The 22,611-nt window shown below is 45.0% G+C and overlaps 1 protein-coding gene across 1 annotated transcript; it reads right to left on the bottom strand.

Moving 5' to 3' along the window:
* Positions 1 to 18,623: 18,623 nt before the first annotated feature.
* Positions 18,624 to 21,764, bottom strand: LOC131228807 (receptor-like protein EIX2). Its single transcript, XM_058224668.1, has one exon. The coding sequence runs from the start codon at positions 21,762 to 21,764 to the stop codon at positions 18,624 to 18,626; it is 3,141 nt and encodes a 1,046-aa protein (XP_058080651.1).
* Positions 21,765 to 22,611: the final 847 nt, after the last annotated feature.

The following is a 22,611-nucleotide window of genomic DNA, read 5'->3' as shown; positions in this document are numbered from 1 at the left end:
TTCCATCCATTCCATTGACAAGGTCACTCAGACCTGAGGCCCACAGTAATATTTGTTTTCCACCCGACCTGAGCCCAATATAATATTTAATTGCCATCCAACCATTCACAAGGTCACTTGGACCAGGTAGGGCCCAATGTGATACTTGTTGCAATCTAATCTATTCATATGGTCACGTGGACCTTGAGTAGGCCCCCAATGATATTTATTTGCCATCCAATTTATCCATAAGGTCATGTGGACCTTGAGTAGAGTAGAGCCCACAGTGATATTTGTTTGCCATCCAACTGTTGAGGAGGTCACGTGGGCCTGGATAGGGCCCACTGTGATATTTATTTTCCGTCCAACTGTGCCCACTGTAATGTTTATTTGACATTCAACTGACCATAAGGTCACAGTCAGGGGCCCACCGCGATGTGGTCCACAGATCCAGCCCATTCATTGGGTGCGTCCCACTTGGCTGACCGTTCAGACCAAGTTTCAGCTTCATCCAAATTTCAGGTGGGCCCCACCAAGTGTTTTTATATGTTTAGGTATGTTTTCACATAATTTTAGATGGTATGGCCCGCCTGAGTTCCGTTTACAGCTGATTTTTGGGGTGGACGGCTGGTCCGTGGGGACCCACCAAATGCATGGTTTTGATGTCCGAAACGCATCACGTGGGGCCCATAGCTGGGGCCGTGAGCCCCAGCCCGGTCGCCCGTCCGTCACCCGCAGGCAGCGCCTGCTGCGTGCGCTGACAGCAGCAGCAGCTGCTGTAAGTGTTTGTTTTTTTTTTTTTGAAAACCAATTTTTCCACGGTTTTCCTGGGGTAGGGCCCTCATCAGATCGATCCGATCCCGCCAGTGGTCCCTGTAGGTTGATACAATCCCATAGAGTCCAATATTGGGATATTTCAGACATACAAGAGCATCAGGGAGGTATTTTAATGGTAATACCGCTATTTCCTTTGGTATGGCCCGCTTGATTATCAGATTAGTCCAAATTTTTGGTTCAACGGCTAAAATGAACTGGGTAACGGAATAGACGGCTTAGATTATATATATACATCAAGATGGGGCCTACATGAGTGGCCCACCATTTTGGCTAGCTCGTTAATACCTCCCATGTCATTTTACACTTCCCTGTTTGCCAACGTCCAGGGACGCTGTACGGCATGCATAAACACATTATCGTGGTGGGTCCCACGTGGACGTGGCCCACCAACATATATGTATATGCATATACATATAATATATATCTTATAATATATATATATATATAATACATATTATATTATATATATATTATATAAAATAAAACATGTATATAAACAAAAAGAAATGCCTTGGGCCCATCCGAACTGTGGATGGTGTGGATCATCACCTGTAATAAAGTGGGCCACACCGTCTGATGTAGATGGACGGGGTAGATGTAACACACATTGGTGGGATCCACACCATTACAAAGAGAGAGAGAGAGAGAGAGAGAGAGAGAGAGAGATATACGGTGAGATAGAGGAACCCCGCCACTATGGGCCCTCTTGATTAAATCACATACATCCAAATGGATCCCACCAACAAGTGGGCCCTAAAATTTAAAATAATGGCAAATCACCCACCTTATCTTCCTTCTTCTTGGTCCCTTAGACTCCAATGCTCCTTAGCTTCAACTTTGATGGAGGTTGATGGGGTTTAGATGGTTGAGATGGAAGATGAGAAGGTGGACCACACTTGAGAGGGAGAGAAGGGTTGGACGTGTGGGGGTTGAGTTGCTTGGAGAGATTTGAGAAATGAGAGAGAAAATGAGAGGATGGGAGTGATATGAGGTGATGGAGTGATGGGTGTAATTAATGAAGCATGGGTTTGTTTGAAAAGTTAGTAAAAGAGGGATGGGTGAAGAGAGAGAGAGGGTTGACTTTGTGGAGAAAGAGGGATGGGTTGTTGTACTTGAGGTATGGTTGCATTTATGGTTGATTGATGGGACTAATAGTATAGAGATTCCCTCGAAATTCGCAACGCGTGGTGTTTTTTCGGAATAAACACAGATCGGCATCTTCTTGCCTGGGTATCGGTTCGGTGCGCAAGTCACGGCGTTGGAACCGCGGCGACGACGCGGTCGCTATGATACAACTTCCGGATCAAGCCGACGTCGGTGCGTGAAACTTGGATTAGGATCATGCGCAAACGCCGGATACGGTGCGAAGGTTGCCGCAATTTGACCGGAAGGGCCGCGAAAGCCAACGGACTAGGACACGGGTCTTACAGTTCTCTCCTCCAAATAAAAATTTCGTCCTCGAAATTTACACAATCAAAGCAAGGAATCATAACTCATAATAAAGAGGAAACAAGGCATCGTCGAATAAATATTAGAGACAACATACAACATACAGCATTCAATCAATCATCAAAGAGATGAGGATAGCTCTCTCAAATCTCAGCCTCGCGCTCCCAAGATGCCTCATCCACAGAATGGTGACCCCACTGAACCTTCACCAAGGGGATGACCTTGGTTCGGAGGACCTGCTCCTTCCGATCAAGGATACGAACTGGCTGCTCAATGTAAGAAGCGTCCTCACGAACCTCCAACGGCTGCCAATCGATAACAGGAACGATGTCTGACCCACACTTCCTTAACATAGAGACATGGAAAACTTCGTGAGACAACCGAGATGGTAAGGCAAGCCGATAGGCCACAGCGCCAATGCGCTGGGATCTCGAAAGGTCCTATGAATCTGGGCAAGCTTGCCCTTCGCTCCAAATCTAACTACGCCCTTCATGGGGAGACCTTGAGATACACATGGTCCCCTACATCAAACCCAAGGGACGACGCAGGCGATCAGTAAGGTCTGAGCTGTGCGCATCCTCTACCCGATGATATCAATAACCTCTGATGTCTCCTGCACAAGCTGGGACCTAGGAGACGCCGCTCTCCAACCTCCGTCCAACAACTCGATCTGCATGGTCCGCCATATAATGCCTCAAAAGGAGCCATGCCAAGGTCGCCCGATAGGTTTTGTATGCGAACCCCAATCGCGATGCTCATCCCCTTACCAGAAGTCAATCAGCAGCAAGCATATCCTCAAGGATCTGGACCCTTTCGGCGCCACGGTCCGGGGATGATAGCGGCGAGCCGCTCGTGCCCATAGCTCCAAAGCTCCTCCAACGAGCGTGAACCTCGGGTCTCGGCGAAAGATCGAGCCGGTCGCCGTGCGCCTCACAATCTCCTCAATGAATAACCTTGCATCGGCCAAAGGCCAAGTCGCACGAATCGCAAGAAAATGTGCCGATTCGGACGGTCCACGACAACCCAGATGGCGTGACCACGCCGAGTCCTTGGCAAACCCATAATAAAATCAGATACGTGCTCCCACTTCCATCGGGACGCTCAATGGCCAATAGACCAGGGGGTCTCCGATGATCGGCCCACACCGGCATGTGTCACACTCGGCCAAAAAACTGGCTATCTGGCGCTCCAAAATACTGCCTCCTCATATCACGACATCTTTCGAGCCGGGGTGGATAGAAAACGCGATCGATGTGCCTCGGTATAATCTCTCCGCAACTCAGGAATATTCCGGACACACAATCGGCCTCTAAAGCGAAGTCCACCATCCACCAATCCAACTGTCGACTCTCGATGCCGCGCTCGGTAATCCCTAACGACTATCTCTTGAGCCTCGATCACCCTTGCACAAGAGAGGGTTGAATCGAAAGGCTCGATAACTAAGATTGCAAACCAAAATCAAAGTCGTACTGCTATATCCTCGAGCATCTTCCACTCGAATCATCATATGTGCCACCAGGCCCTGACGGCGAAGGGCATCCGCCACCACATTGCCTTGCCTGGGTGGTCCTGGAGGTCAAAATCATAATCCTTGAGGAGCTCCACCGCCTCATGTTCAACTCAGACTGAGAGAATAGTACTTCAAGCTCTTGTGGTGAGAAGAGCTCGAACCTAACCCCATAGAGATAGTGTCTCCACACCTTCCGTGCCCAGCTCCTAATCATGCGTGGGGTAGTTCACCATGAACCTTGAGGACGAGAGCAAAGCCAGTCCCGTCCGCATCGGACGACCCAATCCAATACGCGAAGCATCGGTAAATACCACGAATCCATCACTCCCGGAGGAAGAGTGAGGACATGAGCGGACGCGACGGCCCTTACTCCATAAATGCTCGCCACGGCAACTCCAAATAAATCCGCCTTCCTCAATGGTCAACGGGGAATACGAGAAGCCCTCAATGAAACGCCGATAATATCCCGCTAAACCAAGGAAATTGAGATCTGGGCTGGTCCCACTGACGCACCGCCTCAACCTTCGAGGGGTCCCCCGACACCCTCCCTCGTCACCAGTGACCGAGGAATCTCACCTCCTCCCGCCAGAACTCACACTTCCGCCGCTTGGTGGGCCGAGGGTCTGCAAGGCGATCTAGATCCGCATATGCTCCTCACGGTCCTCGAATATATCGAATGTCCGATGAAGACCACAACAAACGATCGAGATATGGAGAAAGACCTCGTCATCAATGCATGAAGACCGCGGTGCATTGGTCACCCAAAGGACATGACCAAACTCAAAATGACCCCGAAAGCCCTTATGTCCTCCTCTCGGACACAAATATGATAACGCACGTCAATCTTCGAAAAGAACTGGGCACCTCAACTGATCAAATAAATCATTTATCCTGGAGCGGGTACTTGTTCTTAATCGTGACCCGGTTGAGCTCGCGGTAATCACGTAAAGCCAACGAGCCATCCTTCTTCCTAACGAAGAGTCCGGCGCTCCCCAAGGCGAACTGCTGGAATGAAATCCAACTCACGCAACTCGCCCAACTGACGCTGCAGCAACGATGCCATATGGTATGGGGCCTTCGAGATAGGCGCGGCGCACAAGGTCTATCTGAACTCAATATGACGGCGGGAGGAATCCCAATCTCCCGAACACGCCGGGGAAGTCGCAAACAACCGGCCACCGATCAATACAATCTCAATGGCGTAGGACATCAACCAAGATAACGGCTCTCCTGGGGCTCCAAGTAAATGCGGCAAGCCGGTATGCGAATGTGACTATCCTCGCAGTCCAAGATAGTGTGGTACTCAAGCCAATCCATGCCCAAGATAACATCGAAATCAGACATCAACAAGTCAGCGGGTAAAAAGATATCACCGACAAGAACCGGCAAGGGCCCAATCCTGTGGTCCTCCCCAAGGGCGCCGATATGGTCAATCCCTCACTAGAAGACTCGGTCGGCAATCCATCCTCCGACATGAATGAGTGAGAAGCGCCAAAAAATAATACTCGAGCGATGCATGAAGAGACGAGGATACCCTCGACGACTCCTCCGATGATCGGGTCCCCGAGCCGCGTAAAATCTAGCCCGAGCGGGGGGAGGTGCCTGCCCCTCCGAGGTCCCCTGCCGCGGCCGCGGCGCCCTGCGCCCGGGGTCTCGCGGGGCCGGGTGGGTGGGGGCCGATGCCGCGGGCCAGGGGCCCACGGCCCCTGGGAGGCCCCGGTGGTCTCTCGGGGGATGAGGGAGGCCGTGTGGCCTCTCGATCGCCGAGATGAGGGCGAGGGCACTGGACAGGGTGCCCCCGTCCCACCACATCCAAAACAAGTCCCTCTGGCGGGGTGGCGCGAGGTCCCTGGGCCCGGGGTGCTCGCGGGGGTGGCTCCTAACCGTGGTCGGCCGCCGGGAGCTAAGGAGGGGTGCCTTCCGACCCTCCTCCGATCTCTTCGGCGCGACCCCACTCGCCTCTAAACGAGCCTCCGCACTCCCAAAAGGTCAAGCTCGTGCCCAATCACACGGCCTCGAAGGCCGTAACGTAAGCCGTTCTCAAAGCGGCCTTCTACGCCTCATCATCAACCATATAGGGCGCGAACCTCGATAGCCGAAACGAGCCGCGTACTGTGCCACGGCCATGTCTCCCCGCACGAGTCTCGAACTCTAATGCCTCTCGCGCCGAATATGGTCGGGGAAAATCGCTCCTCAAATGGTCTATAAAATCATCCCATGTCCGGACATAGTCGGGTCCTGCGACGCGGCTAACCGAGGTCCACGCGGCCTCGCCCTGAAAAAGAAACACCGCCAACCGAACTCGCCGGGCTCATGACATGGTATCAAGATCTTCTCCAATCGGAGCGCCATCTCCTCCCGGATCCGGCTCGCCCGAAACGGGAGGATCAAATTGCGAACTCTAAGTAGGGCACTCGCGCCTCGCTGCTCGGGTGAAACAACCGGTGTCGCCCCAAGTGCGGCCACCTGCGATCTGCTGGAAGCACTCACGGATACGGCCGGATCCGCACCCGGCGTGGGGAGAACTCCTCAAGCTGGAAATATGGTAGAGGAGCGACATCCTCAGGGGCGAGGAATCTCTGGTGGAGCGGGGTCGTAGGTGGAGTGGGGAGCCGCAGTGGTGGAGAAGTCTGGTGGTGCGGAGTCGATCGGGTCACTCTCCGGCGCGCCATGTCTCAGGAAAGAGCGAAGGTGCCTATCAACTTAAAGGCTCCCGAAGGCAAGGTTCTGCAATAAAAGATCGCTAGGCTATCCGAACTTAGGACTTAAATCATTCATAGCAGAATGTAATGTTGTTCGTGGTTATTCCCGAGTTATGCTCTGATACTTTGTCACGCCCCAAACCGGGCTCACAAAATTCCCGATCACCGAAGCGACACCTCCGTAGAACCCCATTCTGACTCGCACCCATTCACCGGTTCCGATCCGAGGATACTACAAGGAGGATTTATAATCATCTCCGATTCATAATGAGCATAACCAAAAGCATAACCCACAAACAATAACCAAGAACTCCACAAAAATCCACTATGATAAAAAACTTTTACAATGCATAAAGGGAAAATACAATGTAACAAAAGAAAAAACTAACCCGCACGCCCACTACATCGAGACTATGGCGCATCGGCCCCGGCGTCACCCCACGCATCAATCGTGCATAAGCTTATAAAGCTTAGAGGGTGGTGTAAGTGTGTGCGAATATAAACGTGCTTAAAATGCAAAGGTTGAGTAATGCGGAATCATGGTGATGAGTACATGAATGCAATCAGTCAAGGCTATGCGGTGCAAGATATGAATGCCATCGGCCATAACACGACATGGTATGGAATGCAACTCAAGCATGCCAATCCTCAACATGTATCAATACAATTCTCATTCTTGATAATCACGGGTTCAATACACTCCAAATGGCACTCTCAGGCGCGCAGTCCAAGTGAGCTAAGAAACCTCACTATCCGCCCGGCCAATACCGCCAATACCTATCCGGCACGCGATAGCGGACCCATTCGCGAGCTGTCAAACTCACCCTAGTATTGCCCCCTACCCTGGGCGAGTAAGGCCACACTCCTTTCCAACCGACCACGACACGGTGGGAGACGCGGCCTCCCGGTATTCGGCCCTCGTGCGCTCAATATCCACTGGCTCGACATTGGAGTCATCCTCCTTACCATCGGGTTTAGGATTTTCACCGGGGACATCTATGGCGCCCGTATGCTGAACCAAATATTTTGTATTCCAATCCCCCATCCAAATGTTTCCAGGAGGCTATGGCCCCCGATGTCGCTAGGGCATAAAATAAAATGCAAAAATGCATGAATCACATAATCCAGCCATCCGTTGTACCATGCACTTATATGAGGCAACTCCATCTATCAGGGAGCTCATAAACAGTCCGCCCGAAGGCATATGATATGATTGGTCACTCCTCATATCAGGCATACATATGATGCGAATAATCATGAATCATGGATCTATACTAAACATGTATAAAGAGATGGGCTCTATGTATAATGGAGATGGGCCGCCTACTTACCATAAGTATGGGCCTATCAGTGGGCCTTAGGGAGAGTTATAATGCGGACATTTAACCAACATTATCCGTTCAATGTGGACGTCAAACCAGCATTCCTCCCAAGGCGTGGCCCGTTACAAAATCAATACGTATACCATGGTAGAATTACACTACATTGGGCCTTATGTACATCCTATTGGGCCTTGACCCGTGAGCCTCTAATACATCAAATGGCCTCATACATGGGTCTCACAGATACATATCGAGGTGGGCCTCAATGACGGGCCACAATTGCATCAACATGGGCCTAGTCACACGGGCCTTGCATTCGTCAAGTGGGCCACACCAGTGGGCCTTGTATACATTACAATGGGCCTCATAGCATGGTCTAAAAAAATTCCAAATGATTGGATGGGTTGGATGAAATATAAGCATCATTGTGGGGCCCGCTCTAATGGAGGGTGTGGTTTTCAATACATACATAAGTGGGTCCCATGTGGGGCCTACCATAATGTTTATTTTCCATCCATTCCATTGACAAGGTCACTCAGACCTGGGGCCCACAGTAATATTTATTTTCCACCCGACCTGAGCCCAATATAATATTTAATTGCCATCCAACCATTCACAAGGTCACTTGGACCAGGTAGGGCCCAATGTGATACTTGTTGCAATCTAATCTATTCATATGGTCACGTGGACCTTGAGTAGGCCCCCAATGATATTTATTTGCCATCCAATTTATCCATAAGGTCATGTGGACCTTGAGTAGAGTAGAGCCCACAGTGATATTTGTTTGCCATCCAACTGTTGAGGAGGTCACGTGGGCCTGGATAGGGCCAACTGTGATATTTATTTTCTGTCCAACTGTGCCCACTGTCATGTTTATTTGACATTCAACTGACCATAAGGTCACAGTCAGGGGCCCACCGCGATGTGGTCCACAGATCCAGCCTATTCATTGGGTGCATCCCACTTGGCTGACCGTTCAGACCAAGTTTCAGCTTCATCCAAATTTCGGGTGGGCCCCACCAAGTGTTTTTATATGTTTAGGTATGTTTTCACATAATTTTAGATGGTATGGCCCGCCTGAGTTCCGTTTACAGCTGATTTTTGGGGTGGACGGCTGGTCCGTGGGGACCCACCAAATACATGGTTTTGATGTCCCAAACGCATCACGTGGGGCCCATAGCTGGGGCCGTGAGCCCCAGCCCGGTCGCCCGTCCGTCACCCGCAGGCAGCGCCTGCTGCGTGGGCTGACAACAGCAGCAGCTGCTGTAAGTGTTTGTTTTTTTTTTTTTTTTTAAAAGCAATTTTTCCACGGTTTTCCTGGGGTAGGGCCCTCATCAGATCGATCCGATCCCGCCACTGGTCCCTGTAGGTTGATACAATCCCATAGAGTCCAATATTAGGATATTTCAAACATACAAGAGCATCAGGGAGGTATTTTAATGGTAATACCACTATTTCCTTTGATATGGCCCGCTTGATTATCAGATTAGTCCAAATTTTTGGTTCAACGGCTGAAATGAACTGGGTAACGGAATAGACGGCTTAGATTATATATATACATCAAGGAAGGGCCTGCATGAGTGGCCCACCATTTTGGCTAGCTCGTTAGATCCTCCCATGTCATTTTACACTTCCCTGTTTGCCAACGTCCAGGGACGTTGGACAGCATGCATAAACACATTATCGTGGTGGGTCCCACGTGGACGTGGCCCACCAACATATATGTATATACATATACATATAATATATATCTTATAATATATATATATATAATACATATTATATTATATATATATTATATAAAATAAAACATGTATATAAACAAAAAGAAATGCCTTGGGCCCATCCGAACAGTGGATGGTGTGGATCATCACCTGTAATAAAGTGGGCCACACCGTCTGATGTAGATGGACGGGGTAGATGTAACACACATTGGTGGGATCCACACCATTACAAAGAAAGAGAGAGAGAGAGATATACGGTGAGATAGAGGAACCCCGCCACTATGGGCCCTCTTGATTAAATCACATACATCCAAATGGGTCCTACCAACAAGTGGGCCCTAAAATTTAAAATAATGGCAAATCACCCACCTTATCTTCCTTCTTCTTGGTCCCTTAGACTCCAATGCTCCTTAGCTTCAACTTTGATGGAGGTTGATGGGGTTTAGATGGTTGAGATGGAAGATAAGAAGGTGGACCACACTTGAGAGGGAGAGAAGGGTTGGACGTATGGGGGTTGAGTTGCTTGGAGAGATTTGAGAAATGAGAGAGAAAATGAGAGGATGGAGTGATATGAGGTGATGGAGTGATGGATGTAATTAATGAAGCATGGGTTTGTTTGAAAAGTGAGTAAAAGAGGGATGGGTGAAGAGAGAGAGAGCGAGTTGACTTTGTGGAGAAAGAGGGATGGGTTGTTGTACTTGAGGTATGGTTGCATTTATGGTTGATTGATGGGACTAATAGTGTAGAGATTCCCTCGAAATCCGCAACGCGGAGTGTTTCTTCGGAATAAACGCAGATCGGCATCTTCTTGCCTGGGTATCGGTTCGGTGCACAAGTCACGGCGTTGAAACCGCGGCGACGATGCGGTCGCTATGATACAACTTTCGGATCAAGCCGACTTCGGTGCACGGAACTTGGCTTAGGATCATGCGCAAACGCCGGATATGGTGCGAAGGTTGCCACAATTTGACCGGAAGGACCGCGGAAGCCAACGGACTAGGACACAGGTCTTACATAGGCTATCCGAACTTAGGACTTAAATCATACATAGCAGACATGTAATGTTGTTCTTGGTTATTCCCGAGTTATGCTCTGATACCAACTTCTGTCACGCCCCGAACTCAGAAACCGGGCTCACAAAATTTCCGATCACCGAATCCGGCGCCGACAGCCTCCGTAGAACCTCATTTTCGGATCCCGGCACCCATTCACCAGGTCCCGATCCTGGGATACTATAAGGAGGATTTCAAATCATCAGTCTGATTCATAATGAGCATAACAAAAGCATAACCCACAAACAATAACCACAAGAACACCACCACAAAATCCACTATGATCAAAAACTTTTTAGTACAATGCGACAGAAAGGGAAAATACAATGTAGTGCAAAAGATAGAAACTCCAAAGCTCGTCTGCACGCTCCTGCTGCTACTATGGCTGCGACTGCGTCCTGGCGTCACCTGCACGCATCAATCGTGCATAAGCTTATAGAAAGCTTAGAGGGTGGTGTAAGTATGTGTGCAATATAAGCGTGCTCAAAATGTAAGGTCAGAGTAATGCGGAATCATGGTGATGAGCACATGAATGCAATCAGCCGTACCAAGGCTATGCGGTGCAAGATATGAATGCTATCGGCCATAACACGGCCATGCGATGCGAGATGCAACTCAAGCATGTCAATCCTCAACATGTATTAGTACAGTTCTCATTCTGGATAATCACCGGGGTTCAATCCACTCTAAATGGCACTGTCGCTCTCCTAACCGCATAGTCCAAGTGAGCGTAAGAAACCTCACTATCCGCCTGGCCAATGGTCTGCCAATACCTATCCGGCACGTCGATAGCGGACCCATTCGCGAGCTGGTCAAACTCAGCCTAGTATTGCCCCCTACTCTCGGGCGAGTAAGGCCACACTCCTTTCCAACCGACCACGACACAGTGGGAGACGCGGCCTCCTGGTATTCGGCCCTCATGCACTCATATATCCACTCGGTCTCAACGTTGGAGTCATCCTTTGGTACCATCGGGTTTAGGAATTTTCACCCAGGGACATCTATGGTGCCCGTATGCTAGAATCAAACAGTTCCGGTATCCAATCCTGCCATCCATGATGTGTCTGTGGAGGCTATGGCCCTGATGTCGCTAGGGCATACAATAACTACAATCACACAAATGCAAGTGCATGAATCACACTATCAGTCATGCAACAGTCCTGCGTGTACCATGCACTTATATGGGACAACTCTGCCTATCATGGAGCCCATAAACAGTCTGCCCAAAGGCATATGCTATGATCGGTCACTCCTTACATCAGGCATACATATGATGCGAATGATCATGAATCATGGATCTATACTAAACATGTTATGTGGTAATGGGCTCTGATCAAAATGAAGATGGGCCTGGACGGCCTATATACTACAGGTATGGGCCTATTAATGGACCTTAGGGAGAATCGTAATGCGGACATTTAACCAACATTATCCTCACAATGTGGACATCAAACCAACATTGCTCCCAAGGGATGGCCTTCCAAGAATCACACATTTCAATGGGCCTTTTGTACATCTTATTGGGCCTCGACCCATGGGCCTCTAATACATCAAATGGCCTCATACATGGGTCTTACATATATCAAGGTGGGCTCTCAATGACGGGCCACAAATGCATCAACATGGGCTTAGTCACATAGGCTTGCATACATCACAATGGGCCTCATAATATGGGCCTTATACAAATCAAGGTGGGCCTCAACAAGGACCACCAATACATGAAGATGGGCCTCCACAATGGGCCTTAAATTATCTCCAAAACGGTTGGATAGTCGAATGAAACACATGCATCCTGATGGAGCCCACACTAATGGAGGGTGTGGTTTACAATACTTACATAAGTGGGGCCCACCATAATGCTTATTTTCCACCCAGCCTAAGGCCCAATATAATGTTTATTTTCCACCCAACTTAAGGCCCAACATAATGTTTATTTTCCACCCAACTGTTCATAAAGCCACCTGAACCAAGGTAGGGCCCACTGGACTGGGCCCACTGGAATGTTTATTTTCCACCCAAACTATTCATAAGGTCACACGGACCGTGGGTGGGGCCCACCATTTATTTTTGCATCCCTCGCACACGGTCAGGGAGCCCACCGTGCTGATTTTTTTGTTATTATTATATATTTTTTTTATACACGTGGATAGGGAGCCCACCGTGATGTGGTCCACAAATCCAGCCCGCTCATTATGTGTGTCCCACTTGGTTGAGGGCACAGACCAAGTTTCAGCCACATCCACATTTCAGGTAGGCCCCACCAAGTGTTTTTATATGTTTAGACATGTCTTCACATGATTTTAAATGGTGTGGCTCACCTAAGCTCAGATTGAGATCATTTTTCGGCTCAACGCCTAAAATGATATGAGGAAGAGGATGGACGGCTTGGATTTAACTTATACATCAGGGTGGAGCTTGCATGAGAGGCCCAATGCCAGTTAACACTTCACCGTTGCCAACGTCCAGTGTCCAGGGACACTGGACGACTTACATAATCACTTCATTGTGGTGGGTCCCACGTGGACGTGGCCCACCAATATAAATACTTATACATATAATATATATCTTATATTATATATGTATATAAATACATATTATATTATATATTATATACATATATTATATAAAATATAACATATATGTATATATATATATATATAAAAAGATGCATTGGGCCCATCCAAACAGTGGATGGTGTGGATCATCACCTGTAATAGAGTGAGCCACACCGTTTGATGTAAATGGACGGGGTAGATATAATACATCTTGGTGGGATCCACACCATCACAACAAGAGAGAGAGAAATATACGGTGAGATAGAGAGGAGGGACCCCGCCACTATGGGCCTTCCATTGATACAACACATACATCAAAATGGGTCCCACAACAAGTGGGCCCTAAAGATCAAGATTTCAACGGTGGATCACCCACCTTTAAGCCTCATCCTTGTTCCCTTGGCCTCAAATGCTCCTTAGCTTCAACTTTGATGGAGGTTGATGGGGTTTAGATGGTTGAGATGGAAGATGAGAAGGTGGACCACACTTGGGAGGGAGAGGAAAGCTTGGACGTTTAAAAGGTTTGAGTTGCTTGGAGATTTGAGAAATGAGAGAGAGAGAGAGAGGTGATATGGATGAGTGAGGTGTGATGGGTGATGGGTTGGGTTGAAAAATTGTAAAAGGGGTATGGTTGTTGTTGAAAATGGGAAAAAGAGGAATTGTGAGGTGGAAAGAGGGTAGACTTTTGAAAAAGGAGGGAATGGGTGAAGTACTTGAGGTATGGTTGCATTAATGGTTGATTGATGGAACTAATTGTGTAGAGATTCCCTCGAAATCTGCAACGCGCGGTGTTTCTTCGGAATAAACGTAGATCGGCATCTTCTTGCCTGGGTATCGGTTTAGTGCGCGAGTCACGGCGTTGGAACCGTGGCGACGACGCGGTCGCCAAGATATAGGTTTTGGTTCGAGCCGACGTCGGTGTGCGAGACCTGGCTTAAGATCGCGCGTAAACATCGGATATGGTGCGAAGGTTGCCGAAATTTGACCGGAAGGACCGCGGAAGTTAACGGAACGGTACGGATTACGACACGGGTCTTACAAAGGCAAAACTAAAACATAAACCATGTCATATTTACTATACCTGATGTACATATTCAGGGTATTACAAAAAAATATATACACTGATATGTACAAAACAAAAAGGACAACTGGAGTCTGTAGCCTCTACTCCTGCAGCTCCCTACTCTCACTTGTAAAAAAAAATAGAAAGGAAAGCTTGAGCTACTAAGCCCAGTGAATGCGTGTGTGCAATGAAAATGCATGTTTCATGTCATGCTCATATAATGTGTAGGAATGCATAGGCTTTCTCGATCGATAATAATAAACTAAAGATATAATGCATTATGCCACCTTTTTATGTTCCAAATCATTTTTATATACAGAGGTGGGACTTCTACCCACTTGAAACATATATACTCTTTCAACGTTTCCACACCTTTCTATATTTCCCAATTGGATCACCAAAGTCTAAAACAGAGCTGGGACTCGCATATGATTGCTACCCACTTGTATAGACTTTTCCACCGTGGTCAACTACAGAGGTGGGACTACATAGTTCATGGGCCGAACTAGTTTAACCCACTTGTGTTGAACCTCACTATCTGCCTAACAGTGAGAAGTCATAAGTCGCCTGGCAAAACGATAGCGAACAATTTACAAGTTCGTCACACACAACCTATCTTTGCTTGCCCATAAGCAGGTCAAGTTAAACCTCTCAACCAATCGACAAGCATTGATGGGAGTCGCTGCCTACTTTGGAATTTGGCATTTCAGCGCTCTATTCTTCCACCCGGTCTAGGCATTGGTTGCTCTCAATGGTACCAATCGGGGTTTAGGGACTTTCACCCATGGTCCCTCTAATCATGTCTTGTTGAATTTCACATTTTCGGTATGGTGTCCAACTCAAGTCATAACAAAGTATGTTTCATCGTATTTACAATCACCATATGCATGAGTCCATATACAATCACAATATATATATGTTTCAAGACAAGTAAAGGATGACCTTCTTCATGTGGTTTTAAGTGTCTCATCGGGGTCTCATGTAATGCATCATGTATCTAGACGGTTCACATACTAATCATAAACAAATCGTCTGTCACAACACAACCCACTATGATCACCATACTATGATATGAATCATTCACTCTAAATCATACAATGATACAACACCTATGAACCATGCATATGATATGCACATGACTTAGCCAATCTAACTCCAATTCGAGATTCATTTCGCTATAAGACTTCATGCCACAAGTATGCATTTTCTCAAGAATTAACTACATCAAAAGGAGGAAAGATAATTCTTTTAAACATTTTTTCAAACAGGTAGCGGGCGGATTTTGTAAGGGACAGAGAAACCGATGGCAATACATATGAATTTGAACAAAACTAAATCATCTCTATTATCCAACCTTCCATTAATAATCTCACTAACTAAATCAGAAAATCCAACAAAAACCTTCAAACATTCTGGCAATAACCTAACCCTAAATTAGTAAATTCAGCAATCACTTAACCCTAAATCAGAAAATCGAGCAATAACCTAACCTTTAAGTAGAAAATCTAGCAATCACCTAACCCTAAATGAATATCCAGCGATAACCTAACCTTAAAACAGAAAATCCAATAATAACCTAACCCGAAAATAGAAAATCCAGCAATCACCTAACCCTAAATAAAAATCCAGCAATAACCTAACCCTAAACCAGAAAATCTAGCAATAACCTAACCCTAAAACAAAAAATCCAGCAATCAACTAACCCTAAATAAAAATCCAACAATAACCTAACCCTAAAACAGAAAATCCAACAAGAACCTAACCCTAAAACAGAAAATCCAGCAATAACCTATCCCGAAATTAGAAAATTTAGCAATCGGGTTTTCAAAGAAACCCCAATGTACACATATGCGTGCTCCCAATCTATGCACTCACCTATAACTATTAGAGGATTGGTTCTCAACCTTAGCTTCTATTTCTTTTTCTTCTTCTTCTTCTCAACTAGAGTGCTGGAAATGGGATATTAAAAGAGTATTTTTATATTTTTATGTTTATATTTATGTTTGGGAGGTGTTTTGTGATGTTTTTGAGAAGTGTAGACTTATGGTAATAATACAATAATTTATTTAAGTAATTTGAACTAACGTATTTCAAGGAGTTTAAAAACATTGAGGTCATTTGAGTATATTTTCTCAAAATATATATGTACATATCTATACATAACTTACAATCTGGGTGTCCTATTGACATACCGTTTTCTCTATTAATTCCATAACTTGACTATGGTCACAACGGTTAGGCTCTCGGACCTAACAGATTTTAAAAACTTGATGGTGGGGCTCTATCAGATAAAATAAGGACATAAGTGTCATTTCTAAGATTGTTTAATTTTAAGTCCGTATCTTAAAATTCGGACATCGGGTTGAAATATAGCTTGCGACTCGATAACGGAACAACATTATGATCAAGTCAAAACATTCTTGAGGCCAATGGACCTACAGTCAACGACTATCCAGTGTACAAACTAGATTTTGGGGCCTCGGGTCTTACAAATAATCTCGCCAAATGGATGAACAACGGTATGGATATAATAAAAATATCATTATGGAACCATGTAAATTTGAACTCCTTTGAACTGTTCACACAATCCGAGGTTGAGGAGAGTTAATGCTCATCTTCGCAATACACAGTGCACACACAAGCCAGGTGGGTGGTGTGTTGAGTGTTGATGTCACCAAATTCTGTACGTAGGTCCCACCATAAGTTATTTGTTATATCCAAATCGTCCATCCATTTTGCGAGCTCCTTGTAAGGCTTGAGCCGATAAATAAGAGAGATCCAAAGATCAAGTGGACTACAGTGCAAAAATGAGCAAGAGATTGAACGTCTACCACTGAACCCTTACGGGGGTGATAGAAGTTTTGGATCAATATGATATTTATTTTTTCTCTTCATCCAAGTCCGTATGACCTTATGAACAGATTAGATGAGAAATAAACGTATGATAGGCCCAATAAATGTTTTAACTAGGATAATCATTGCCCCACTGCTATTTGTGGTATGGTCCACTTGAGCTCTGGATACGACTCATTTTTGAGCTCACTCTCTAAGATAATCTCACCAAATGGATGAACGGTGTGCGGTACACCAGTCAATCTGCTTCCCATGTCTAAAAGGCCGTACAAGTTATTCTAAAGGAAGGGAGATGTTGCAAGTAGAGACTTGGCGACGGCGAAACGGCGTTGGGAGTAGTCACGCGATAAAATACTCCACCGATTTCAACTAACCGGTTTCCTTCTTTATTACGTATGCCAAGATCTACATAATGTATTTTTAAAATTTATTATCAAACGGCTGAAGTCAAGACACGACTCAACCTTATGCTAGGCTTGTTTACACTAGACCGTGTGTGTGTGTATATATATATATATGAGAACTCATCATGCGTTATGTGTCTCCAAAATCTGAACGGTCCACATGATGCAGCACTCCATGAAACCTCTGGGTCTCAACTTTTGCTTTGATCCAAAACTTTGGGTGGGGTATAAAAAAGAAAACAATTTCCTCCCTTGATTTGCATCTCTCTTTGTTATGGCCCACAAGAGTTTTAGATCAGGGTGAAAATTGGTCCCTTAGGGTTTCATGGGATGCCGCATCACATGGACCGTTCAGATTAGACACCCACGACACATGTGCAAAGGTGTGCATGCCTTTGCACACTCGTGAGAACTTTTTGACAACTCATCTCCCATAATTATGAACCCAAAATTTGAACCGTCACCTCATGAAACCCCTTCGGGTACCTTTTATCTTGATTCAAAACTTCGGTGGGTCATGGCAAAAGAGAGGCAAATGAAGGGAGGAAATTGTTTCATTTTTCCATGACCCACTAAAGTTTTAGATCGGGGTAAAAGTTGGGATATGAGGGTTTCATCATGTGCTGCATCACATGGACAGTTCAGATTTTAGGCTGATATTATAGGAGATGAGTTGTCAAGTTCTCATGAGTTCTTGTGAAAACTGGCGCGCATGCGAGCATTCCTCTCTCTCTCTCTCTCTCTCTCTCTCTCTCTCTCTCTCTCTCTCTCTCTGTATAAGCTGCTCTCTCTGTATAAGCTGAAGTTTGGAGTTACCCCCTTTTGAATGGAAAGTGCACTCATTAAGGGGTCACATCTTGAATATGGACCATTGGCTGATTTTACTAACCATACATTCGTGGCCCAATTGATGAGTAGAACATCCGGATGCATATAAAGTAAGAATATTTATTATTATTATTATTATTTTCCCAGAAAGATAAGAGCAAGCCACTTGTAATTTTATTGATACTTGAAAATTATATAATACTAATCAATTTTCTCCCCCAAATTCTCATTATTATGCTTTCTATTACAACTCTCATAAAAAAGTATTAAAAAACAACACCACGACTTGGATTACAAAAAATTATTCATTATTCATGACCTGATTTTCCATCAAACTTCTTCAATCTAACATCTTGTAAAGCAACAGTAACAAAACAGTCTATTGATCATCTTATCGAAGAAGCGGTAATAGGCAATTCTCCAAGACTTCTTGAGCATTAAAACACCACAAAAAGCCCAAAACCCCACTGCAAATCCTGGTCCTAAAGCAGAATAAAACCAACGCATTTCATACTCTTCTTCATCTTTTTCTATATCACCACTAACAGGCATTAGTCCTTGAGGTGTCTCATCGCCAACACACTTATCTGTTAGAGGAGGTCCACAGAGTCCGTTGTTGCCGATATAAATAGAAGGATCTTCAAGCGTCTGGAGCTGATTTCCCAATGGAATTCTCCCCGACAAGTTGTTATATGACAAATTCAAGTAACTTAGAAAAGTTAAATTTGACATGCTCAGAGGAATTGTACTTGAAAGCTGATTTTTAGAGAAATCGAGAGACTCTAGCAATGCCAATTTGCCAATCTTGTTTGGGATCTTTCCGCTCAAATGATTTCCAGATAAGTTTAAGATACGCAATCCAAAAAGACTTGTGAGTTTCTCAGGGATCTCTCCAGAGAAGTTATTGCTAGAAAGGTCCATGCATGTAACCAATGAAACTGTTTTAGTATATTCAAGCATTTGCCCCTTCACTGACACAAGCAAGTTTTCCTCGTAATATGATGCTGTCCTTCCATAAGAAAGAATGCGATTCGTCTTCTGCTCATTCTTCATGGCCATGAGATTCTCAAGACTTTGAGGAATTGATCCAGACAAACAATTTTCTGCCACATCAAGGACCTGAAGAGAAGTTAGGTTTAATAGTTGTGGTGGGATGTTGCCAGTAAACACATTGGACCGCAGACGCAGAATTCTTAAAGCTTGAAAGCTTTCACCAATCCATGTGGGAATTTGGCTTGAGAAATTGTTGTATCCAAGGTCGAGAGTCTTCAAACTAGCACAGTTCTTCAAAGACAAAGGGATTTCTCCTGATAGGCCATTGTCGCTCAAGTGCATTGTTTGGAGTCCACGTAACCGACCCAAAGACCTGGGTATTCCTCCCGATAACCTGTTCTTGCTCAAATCAAGTGCATCAAGGGCTACACAATAACCCAATGTCAATGGAATGATACCACTTAAATTGTTTTGAGAAAGATCAAGGACATTCAAGAAATTCATTCCTTCAAAGGATGAGGGAATTCTGCCACTGATTTGGTTACCAGCAACAGAAAAGAATGATAAGGTGGGCATTGTGGATGTAAAATTTCGTGGGAATGGCCCAGAAAATTGATTTTTGGAGAGATCAAGTACTATGGCTCCATTCAATATGCAAGGTATGGGACCACTGAAATGATTCGAACTCAAATCAATGTATGCCCGGGGATACATTCTTAAAGGGTTGGGCAATTGGCCAGATATCTCATTATTTGAAAGGTTTAATGATGAAATTGGAAGTGCTAAATCCCAAAACCAGGTGGGCATGACATCAGAAATGGATGCATTGGAGATATCTAAGGATGAAATGAGCTTTTGTGTTTGTAGCCAGGTTGGAAATCGAGGGCCCAAATGACAAGATGTTAGGATCATTTGTTCAAGCTGAAATGGAGGGACCCAATCAGGATGTAGATCAAAAACCAAAGAATTGGAAGGCAAAAATAAAAACCTCAACTTTTTAAGCTTTTCAAAATGACTTTCGGACACATTTCCAGTTAAGGAGTTGTAAGAGAGGTCAAGCCAAAACAAGTTAGAAAGTTTTCCTAGAGTTGCTGGGATTGTCCCATTCAACTGATTCCCCCAGAGAGATAAATGTTGTAAGGAAGACAATTTTCCAAGCTCTATAGGGATATTCCCAGTCAATTGATTTCCCATGAGACCTAAATATTCCAAGGAAGACAATCCTCCAAGAGCTGCGGGGATTGGGCCCTGTAGCATGCAATCGTAGAGATAAAGGTTTCTAAGATTTTTGAGCTCATCCATCCAATCAGGAATGGCTGCATGCATATGGTATCCTTCCAATAACAGATACTCTAAATTGATAAGCTTAGTTATGGCTCTTGGAATGCTACCTGTTGTGTTCTCATTGAAAAACAAAGAGAGATCCACAAGCGAGGTAATATTCCCAACAGACTCTGGGATTCCTCCATGCAGCTGACTGAAAACCAGAAGAAGTAGCTTCAACTTACTCCAACTGCCTTCTAGAAGTTCCAACCAATCAACGCTAAGGTTATCTCTACGTGATCCCAACCGCAACTCTTCCAAGTTGGGAAGTTGTGAAAACTGCCCAGGAACCTGACCTTGAAACTCGTTATACGAGAGATCTAAAGACACAAGGCTACTAATGTTAGCTATCCAGTTTGGAATTGTAGAGTTGAAGTGGTTCAAACTGAGATCAAGGACACGGAGAGATGTGAAATTAACATAAGAAAGAGTGGGAGAAATATATGAAAGGTAACATCCTTGTAAGCGTAGCTCAACAAGGGAAGGAGACTTGTTCATTACATTCACCCAATCATCGCTTACCATGTAAAGGTTCACAAAAGACATGTCCAGGTACTTGAGAGAAGGTAGGCTTGTCAACCACCCAAGGTTTTCCACATTCAAGTAGAAGCTTAGATTCGAATAAAGCTGCAAGGAAATGAGCTTAGAGAGGTTTCCAAGCTGATGAGGAATTGTCCCTACGAACCCCGCCGATGATAAGTTCAAGTACCTCAACTCCTTCATTGAACCCAAGAAATCTGGAAATGGGTTGCCAATAAAATCATTATAGCTCAAGTCCAAGAACTGAAGATGCTTCAGTTCAATCAAAGCCGGATCAATTCTGCCACTTAGACTGAAAGCTGGATGTAAGAGGTCGCTGTGGAGGTCAAGTTTAACAACATACCCAGTTTTGTTGTGGCAGGTAATTCCACTCCATTTGCAGCAGTTTGAGGCATCATCCCAAGAAGAGAGACGATTCGACGGATCGTTGAGAGCCTTTCGAAAGGTGGTGAGAGCTTTTATCTCCCAATCCAAGCAACCATTCACCTTCCAATATCCTCCAGAATATATTAGTATATTTAAAAGAAATAGGGAAATAACAATGCCTCTTTGTTGAGAAAAACATCTCTCCATTTCTTCTCTCGTGTAAGAAAAGAAAATAGCTTCTTTGTTGATTTCTCCCAACCCCATCCTTAATTTATAAGATTTGAAGACCATATCCATCCATCATGCTAGTTCACCACCATTTTCTCCTAAGGCTGATCAGGCAATCCTAAGAAAATCTTATGTAGTGGTTGACCATCACACGAGTGTAGCTCCTATGTAACATAGTCTAATAAAATCTTATTGAAAACAAGGAAAGCAATATTTCCTTTTCCATAATTTATTGGAAATAACGATTCCTGAAACAGTAATTCCTTTCCCATGCTTTTCAAGAGTCCAAACAGGCCCTTCATAGTAAATAAAATAATAGTTCTACAAAAAAATCCATATAGGCCCAATCTCTGCCCATCTGTGAATGTAGTATAACAAATAAATTACATCAAGATGATAATATTAACCATCTGATTGTTACTTTTCAATTTAGACCATATAGTATTTTAATTTTAACCATCCATTTGATAACCATAAATGGATGGTTAGGATTGACTAATCAGATCGATTTTAGATGCTTGATCCATCCACAGTGAAATTCACAATTTGGATGGTTTGGATCATGACTAGCCCCGTGTAGGGAAGCTGTACATGAGTCGAACCAGTTTGGCCCAGCTCAGCCAGCAGCTAACCCCAGCTTGAGCTTGGCTCGGCTCGGTCCTCGAGCCTAATTAGACTGCTCAGCTCAGTTAGGTCAGCAACTCAGGCAGTTTGAGCTGAGTTCAAGCCTATGCGACGTTTTCTCAAACATATAGATCGTGTCTTCAATTTCTCACATAATGCAAAACAGTAACAACAGTATACGTATTTCATCAAACACTTGGCGGGTAGCATCAAAATCAATATATGATGGGAGTTTTATAATGTGATTTTTATTATTATT

This window comes from Magnolia sinica, chromosome 16 (assembly GCF_029962835.1).
Source record: "Magnolia sinica isolate HGM2019 chromosome 16, MsV1, whole genome shotgun sequence".
Lineage (NCBI taxonomy): Eukaryota > Viridiplantae > Streptophyta > Magnoliopsida > Magnoliales > Magnoliaceae > Magnolia > Magnolia sinica.
Note: the sequence above shows the minus strand (reverse complement) of the source record. Positions and strands in the feature narration are given on the sequence as shown.

Excerpts from the sequence above, each read along its gene's own strand:
- LOC131228807 (XM_058224668.1), bottom strand. The coding sequence starts at position 21,764 with ATGGGGTTGGGAGAAATCAACAAAGAAGCTATTTTCTTTTCTTACACG.